General features: G+C 42.6%; 1 protein-coding gene and 2 non-coding genes across 5 annotated transcripts; 2 read left to right on the forward strand and 1 right to left on the reverse strand.

Moving 5' to 3' along the window:
* Positions 1-123: 123 nt before the first annotated feature.
* LOC109476047 (tRNA-dihydrouridine(20a/20b) synthase [NAD(P)+]-like) lies at positions 124-2818 on the forward strand. Of its 3 annotated transcripts, none has more exons than XM_019776874.1 (3): positions 124-298; positions 544-821; positions 1973-2818. In XM_019776874.1, the coding sequence occupies exons 2-3, from the start codon at positions 545-547 to the stop codon at positions 2716-2718; spliced, it is 1023 nt and encodes a 340-aa protein (XP_019632433.1). In that variant the 5' UTR covers positions 124-298; position 544; the 3' UTR covers positions 2719-2818. The 3 variants fall into 3 exon arrangements, with proteins under 3 accessions (XP_019632433.1, XP_019632432.1, XP_019632434.1); XM_019776873.1 differs by having other exon boundaries at positions 124-258; XM_019776875.1 differs by having other exon boundaries at positions 136-226.
* Positions 2819-3956: 1138 nt separating this feature from the next.
* Positions 3957-4038, reverse strand: Trnas-aga. The gene has a single exon. It is a non-coding gene; the product is annotated as a tRNA-Ser (tRNA).
* A 533-nt stretch (positions 4039-4571) lies between these two features.
* Positions 4572-4653, forward strand: Trnas-gcu. Its single transcript has one exon. It is a non-coding gene; the product is annotated as a tRNA-Ser (tRNA).
* The last annotated feature ends 3590 nt before the right edge of the window (positions 4654-8243 follow it).

An 8243-nucleotide genomic window follows, 5' to 3' on the forward strand; every position in this document is an offset into this window, starting at 1 on the left:
TTAATAAAGGTATGTTTGACTATAAACAGTTTGTTAGTTAAATAATCATCTCACATCTAAAAAAGCATTAACAACTTTTCACGGTCCCCCCTCTAGTAACAATCGTACCTTCCAGATCACCAAGATGGCCGACCTTTGTTACAGCGCAGGTTTTCGGGTCTTTGCTAAGATCTACGAGATTTAAACCTCCCAGCTCGATAAATAACATCGCAGCGGCCTGTTCCAGGTGGAGACTACATTTCTGGGTAGATCGAGAAGGTCAGAGAGGGACATTTCTTCGTATATCTAGATTTTTCAGGTATAATTTGCTACCGGCGTACGCGTTCTCCCAACACAAACTTTAGAGCTGTAGCTGTAAGTTACAGTTAGCGTTTTCTTGCGTGTTTTGAGTTATTAACGGGTCTGCCTATTTACCGGAATACAACGGAAAACACAGTTAAACACCGGAAAACACCGGAAAAAACATATAGGAGGCTAAAATCTACCGGAATACACCCTTATATGATGAGATAACATAACCGTATGGTTTATTTTCTTATCCAGTATGGCTCAGGTACCAAACGATGTTCCTCACCAAACGACAGAGCGTGTGCCTGTCGTTGAGCTGTTCCAGCCCGGGAAAGTCGTTCACGTGTGCGCGCCCATGGTGCGCTACTCCAAGTTACCGTTCCGTGCCCTGGTGCGGCGCTACGGCTGCGACCTCGCCTTCACTCCCATGATCATCGCCGAGTCTTTCGTCAAGTCTCTGAAGGCCCGGGACAGCGAGTTCACCACTAATGCTGCAGATAGACCTCTGGTGGTCCAGTTTGCTGCGAGAGATGGTGTGTAATAAATAGTGCTGCATACCGGTTCACTGGACTTGGATCCGGACTTGCAAGAATGTTTAGGTTCAAGTAAAAAAAAAACCTAAAAGTCAAGAACTGAGTCCGGACTTATTACCATAAAAGACCATTTCGCATACCCCTTTTCTTTCCAAACCACCTAAAACCTTCTTTAGATTCCAAAATGATGATGACAAATGAAGAAAACATTGCCATCGGGCATCGTCAAGTACCGGCCTCCATGTTATGTGGCCAAAGTTTCACCCAGACAACATTGCAAGGTTGCCAACATGCAATTTTGTATATGCCATGGGTTTAGGTCCGGACTTACAAGTCCGGAACTGAACCTAAACCTCTGGACTTGAATCCGGACCTGAACCTAAATGTGGGTTTAGGTATGCAGAAGTAATATATAAGGTTTGGTGGTAGTTTGGTTGGCCAATGGCTGGCCAATTTGATAATTTGATACCAATGGTGTAGTATAATACACATGAGATACTAATAGATGCACAATCCACTTATCTACAGATCTACAACCATACATGTACAGGTCTCCAACTGACTACTAAGTAACAGAGCGATTGTCACTTCCAAGCTCAACAATGCTAACAATAGTCCTTCACCTGATTGGTTACTCTCACTAACCAATCAGTGCCTACCTAAGGCCACACCAATTTAATTTGTTGGTTCTCGGATTTTTTCAGAAAAAATATGAAGCGACAGGGCGAAAAAAAATAAAAATAAAAACAGGTCTAGGTATCCTATTATAGCCCCAAATGCTACAAATATGAGCCATGGAGTCAACAAAAAAGGCTGGGTTAAAATTTAAAGTATAGATTTTGAACTTTTAATCAAACCACTGCATTGATAGATGGAAAAACTGTTAACAACTAGGAAGAAAAGGAATTTCCTCAACTGTTGGGTTAAAATATGAGCATTTTTGAGTTGATTCAGAACCAGAATTCTTTTTTTTTTTTTTGTCAAATCAGAAAAAAATGAAGAGGCGAATCCGAGAACCAACAAATTAAATTGGTGTGGCCTAACGCGCTAATATATGCATATCTCTCAATAACATGACTCTCTGTATGGTCACTTACTAGTACTAGTAGTAGTACAGATTACCATAGTTACACAAGTCATAATTGTTACAGGTGTGACGTTTGCTGACGCCGCGGAGATAGTAGCGCCGTACTCCGACGGAGTGGACCTGAACTGCGGCTGCCCCCAGCGGTGGGCCATGGCGGAAGGATACGGCTCGTGTCTTCTTAAAAACCCGGAGCTTCTCACCGACATGGTCCGGCAAGCCAGAGCAAGAGTTTCTGACGAAAACTTCTCGGTATCCGTAAAAATCAGGCTCCACAAAGACTTGAGAGAAACGGTAGATATGTGTCAGAAGGCTGAGCGTGCTGGTGTGTCTTGGGTAGCTGTACACGGCAGAACTCCCTCACAGAGAGGTGAACCAGTCAACAATGAAGCTATAGCACTCATTAAACAGAGCCTTGACATCCCTGTCATTGCAAACGGCGACATTAAAAACTTAGAGGATGTGAAACGTACACAGACGCTAACGGGGGTTGACGGAGTGATGGCAGCCCGCGGAATACTCCAGAATCCGGGAATGTACGCAGGGTATGACCAGACACCGTTACAGTGTGTACAGGACTGGGTAGACATATCCCTCAAGTTAGGAACACATTTTACATGCTTTCACCACCACCTGATGTACATGTTTGAAAGGGTCACTCCAAAGTCTGAAAAGAGAGTCTTCAACGCACTGACCAGCACAGCAGCGGTGTTAGACTATCTAGAGGAGCACTATGGGGTTTCCTACAATCCTGATAGAACAGTTAATGATGGTCTTCCCACACAAAATGGTTATGCTGAGTCAGACAATTGATTTTATCAGTTTAGATAGCAAATTCTAATCTTATTTGGATGTAGCTGTTTTAGAACTAGAGTCATTGTACTACTTACGTATGAAACATTTTACTGTGTTATTGCCTGTATGACATACTAGTACTTGGGTTATTATGTTGCCACCAGTACTGTATTGTTTTATTATAATTAAAGAGATAAGATAACTGAAGACCATTAACCACTGGTGCATCAATTGTTTCTGTGTGAGAATTACACTGAAATATCACTCTTCATTGTCTTATTTGGGCATCATGAAACACATCTGGACATTGAACAAAATTGTCACAGACACCACACAAAATGTACTGCTAAGGCCACACCAATTTAATTTCTTGTTTAACGGATTCGCCGCTTCATTTTTTTTTGATTTGCAAATAAAAATAAAAATCCAGAATCAACTGCAAAATGCTCATATTTTGCCCTGAACAGACCTTTTCATCCTAGTTGTTAGTTATTCCATCTTTCAATGCAATGGTATCATTAAAAGTTCAAAATTCATTGTTTAAATTTTGAACCAGCCTGGTGTGTTGACTTCATGGCTCCTATCGTACCATTTTGGGCCATAATACATTGTAGGATGCCTAGGCCTGTTTTTATTTTTTCGCCCGCCCGCTCCATTATCTTTCTAGAAAAATCCGTTAACCAAGAAATTAGATTGGTGTGGCCTAATGTTACATTTATAACGATGTTAAAATAGACTGTAGAACACTTTAAGTATGTGATTTCTTTGGTTGTGAAGGGAGTCTCCCTCTTATCGTACTACATATGGTTTCCCTTTAATACGTAGTTAAGTATGTGTGTCAGGATGTAGCCTGGTATCCAGTCTGATCGTGGTCGGGGCCACAAGAGCTCTGTCCCGCCCGCCTCACATAGGTTTCCCGGTGTGTATTTCACGAGAGATTGATTAGCCCTCCACGACCAAATACCAAGCGTAACGCTCCTACCGGGACGGCCTGTTTCACTGGGCGGGGGCCTATTATAAGAGCCCCCGAAGACACAGTCTGCCTGAACACCCCCAATCACGTAAGACTGGATACCAGGCTAATCAGGAAGTGGACTTTGACCCGTATTAATTTGGACTGGCCTTGCAAAAGTAGAGACGTAACATCCGACTTGAAACTGCTTGTTCTGTTGCTGTTCCGCGTCTGGAAAATCGATGTGCTCTAAGACGCAATGTTGAACCTCGTAATAGTCGTAATTTGGGGAAAATAAAAATTCCGTTGTCGGCAGGATTCGAACCTGCGCGGGCAGAGCCCAATAGATTTCTAGTCTATCGCCTTAACCACTCGGCCACGACAACTCGGATGCTGTAATTGGTTTGAGCTGTGGTTCTGTCCTGACCTCCGTCCAAACGTCCGACTCAACATTTGAACGCGATTGGCTTAAAACCGAGCACTGTTTCTAGTACACAATGAAACATCCGTGTACATACGTACGCATCTCGAATTCCCCTACAAAAAAAAATACGACATGTACTAGGTTGAAGAGACTTGATTGTTTAAATAGTAGCGCAAGCAAAACTTGATTATTTTTAAGTGACAAATTCTCGTGCAAGAGGTCACCAGGTGATATTTCATCGTATTGTCTTACAAATCGCGAACTTTTAAAAACAAGCTTTGTTGATGTTGATGTTGAAAAATAATAGAATTACATGGCCATTTAATAACATGACTTGGTGATGGGCCTTGGAGGCCGGGCTGTAGTTCGTTTTGTTTAAGTTCTGTTGAACGTTGTATACGTAATACGTAGCGCATCTGATGTAAATGTATGTAATATGTTGTAATACGACAATTTAATGACAACCATAAACAGGTGTATATGTTTGAACGTCAGGACGAGGTGGCCGAGTGGTTAAGGCGATGGACTGCTAATCCATTGTGCTCTGCACGCGTGGGTTCGAATCCCATCCTCGTCGACAACATTTCTTTTGTCGAAAAAATCGCCCATGATTGCTGTTTTGTGTAGCATTGATTTTCTTACTTGTCGAGTCAAGCGCAAATCATGTATAATCAATCTACACACTCCAAATTCCTGCCGAGTGACATTTAGAATTTGTTTGGGGCCAAAGTTCGGTCTACGCAGTCAGGGACGCCATAGTTGGGGTTTTTGTATCAAAAAATTAGTAAATGTTACGATCTTCCAACCCGAAATTTACTTTAGAACCCTGACACACTCGTGTCGTCTGCTTATGACGTCACAGCTACATACCGACATGCCCGGGAGCAGTTTTAGCGTGAGTCGTTGAGGGGCGTTACTGCACCTCGTCGACAACATTTCTTTTGCCAAAAAATCGCCTATTGCTGTTTTGTGTAGCAATAATTTTCTTACTTGTCGAGTCAAGCGCACAGCATGTATAATCCACTGTAATACACAGCACCAAATTCCTGCCGACTGACATTAAATTTGGGCTAAAGTTTGGTCTATGCAGTCAGGGACGCTATAGTTTGGGTTTCTGTGTCATAAAACGAGACAAATCAGTAAATGTTACGATCTTCCAACTCGAAATTTGCTTTAGAACCCTGACACACTTATGTCGTCTGCTTATGACGTCACAGCTACATGCCGACAACAGGTGGTCATCCGACGTTCTCACAGCGCCACCTAGCTATATTAATCAGAACTGCAACACGTACTTAGTATACAAGGTAGAGGTGTACACTACTTGCAGCTTGTATGTGGCAGTTTTCTTCCCCCAAATAAAAGCCTTGTTACCGCCAAGACGCTCCCAGTAAGTATGTGGTTGATTTGCAGAAAGAAACTGTTGTCAAGAATCTTTTTTATCAGAGTATTCCTCTAAAACAGCGACCTGGGGGGAGGGGGGGCGACCTCATCCCAGATCCCGCAGCACTAACCTAGTGTATGGCTGTTTCCTTAAAAGTACGTTTCGAATACTTGCAGAAAGTGCAGCCCATGTTTTAATGTGAAATATCACGTGAGTAAAGAGCCAGGTAGGAAACTGGGGCAACAGTACCTGACACACGGATGTCGTCTGCTTATGACGTCACAGCTACATACCGACATGCCCGGGAGCAGTTTTAGCGCCAGTCGTTGAGGGGTGTTACTGCACAGCCGTGCACGTACACACATTTATCAATCTTAAATCATTCTTCTCGCTGACGGGCAGACGATTATCGTGTGTAAATCGGTGTTAATAAACCAAAATTACGACGTGTTTCTTAACCGCCGTTCTCATTATATTTGACATCTATCCAGAAATAGATAAGTGTATTGTCACATGCCACTAACGACCTTTCCCCAACACATGACCTTCCCTTGAAAACATTATAATTACAAAAATATGCAAGCTGTTTTCTAAACTCTACATGCTAAATATTTCAGAAAAACTCTGTTCACCTTTCTTTTGTTCACGTACTTAGTTTTATTTTGCCATATAATCAGAAAAATGAATGACCCTATATCGGATTGTGTATTTGGCGAGCGTAACGTTAAATGAATGTGACAAGTACGCATAAACAGCCTGTATCAAAGTAGGCGAAAAAAATATGCAAAAACTATAACATGTGAAATGATTCAAACGGTAATATTTACGGATATGTAAAGGTAAGCGTAAAGATATGAAATATATTTACGTCGTATTTAAGCACACTGAAAGGTGACGGAAAGGCGAAATTTGCCTTTCAGCGGCCTTTACGAAGTCGTAAACTCTACTGAAATATTTTCCCACTTTTGATAATTCTTTACATATTGGCATTGCGGAAAGTTTGCTTAAATATCGCTTTTCGTGCTGTGTGTTTTCAAATTTAAAGTGTATGGAATCCTGATAGCCTGGTTATCAAACCTATTATAGCTCCCGAGTCCTACATTCTCTATGCGAGGATGTAGGACTCGGGAGCTATAATATATTTTTTTCCAACATGTAATCACCAGACGTGGTGACGACACACTCAAGTTTTGTCAACTTATATCAATGCCGCCACCAACACAGGGGACAAATACATGACAGGACAATACTCATTTACACCTGAGCTAAGAGAGGAAAGTCGTGTAAAGTGCCTTTCCCAAGGGCACAAGACCGGTGGCATGTCAGGACTCGAACCCGGGACTCTTAGTTCCGATTCGCGCACTCTGCCGCTACGCCACACGACCCCACGGGAGCTATAATAGGTTTGGTAACCAGGCTAGAATCCTGAAGCCTTTAGTTTGGCTTCTCAAGATCTCTGACCTTCTGTGTGATATGCTGTCTGAAGAACAAAAGCGGTGAGACACCTGTCAGGGGAAGATGAACGGCGACCTTACACGGGTCACCTGTCGGCTACGTCAGGTGGAGGAAGGACCGCAGGGGACGATCTTATCTCACACAGGAGACGTCATCATAGCCTGTGCCAAACGCACAGCACACTAGTGTAAGGATCTAACATTCTGATCCATAGAGTTCCCCCTATGTGAATGGTACAACCCGCCACCCCCGGTGGTGAGTAGGCTAGTCCACTTCTTGGAACCGGTTATATCTAGTTCAGTCTACCACATGTTCTTCTCAAGAATACACACAGATCTACAGTACACTCCTCGTCTCCTCTCTTCATTCCCGGACCTTGGGGTGGGGGACAGGGCAAGGAAATGGTTCGTTACACTGGAAGTGGACTAGCCTACTCACCACCGGGGGTGGCGGGTTGTACCATTCAGATAGGGGGAACTCCATGGATCAAAATATTAGATCCTTACACTAGGCTCAAAGTTATCCACCAGCAGAATATTTACCAGAGCATAGGCTATATGAGGTTGTGTATCGTTGCCGTACAGGGTATCTAGACACGGCTTCCGAGTCTCTGTTGGGTTAAGGCGGCCTAGGCTGATATTCATGTTCGAGTTCGGACGTGTGTCTGCACGATTGCCACAGACTTGTTTCGAACCCGAATCTTGTTCCACCATGTTCGATATGACGTCATTCGAATAGAACGCGTGTTCGAATTCGGGGTTACCGGCGGTCATTTGTATGTTTCTCGTGTAAACCCGCGTTGTTACGCATTTTATTCACGGAGTATGACTTAAACGGCTTTACGCGCAGCTGAAAACAGCATAATTGATCTTTAGAGTAATCCATGTTTACGTATTATCACTTTTTTATCAAAATTGTCCGAGGCTATTTTGCATACAAGTCGATATTTTTTAACTGTGGCGATTTTTTAACGAAAAATAACCGAAAAATAGCTGTTTCGGTCGTTTTTGGCCCCCAAAAAACAATCTAACTGTCATTTAACACAAAATAGCCTCGGACAAAAATAATAAATAGGGGGTTGGCTTTCTACTTGTAAAATATCACGATGAAATGTGTTGTTACCGCTTGTGCGTAAAGCCATGAAGTAAACAGCTTTTTTTAAACCAATATGTTGATTTTTAACCCAAAAATCCAGAAGTAGTAAAAACAAAATAGCCTTTATCCAATGTGTTTCAAGTACTACTAGAACTGTGTGAGCTTTAGTTGTGGTGCGACCAAGCTATCAAAAGTTACAGGCATATGTATGAAATACTTCTTATAGTATGCCA

Source organism: Branchiostoma belcheri, unplaced genomic scaffold (assembly GCF_001625305.1).
Source record: "Branchiostoma belcheri isolate BF01 breed outbred unplaced genomic scaffold, Haploidv18h27 scaffold36, whole genome shotgun sequence".
Taxonomy (NCBI): domain Eukaryota; kingdom Metazoa; phylum Chordata; class Leptocardii; order Amphioxiformes; family Branchiostomatidae; genus Branchiostoma; species Branchiostoma belcheri.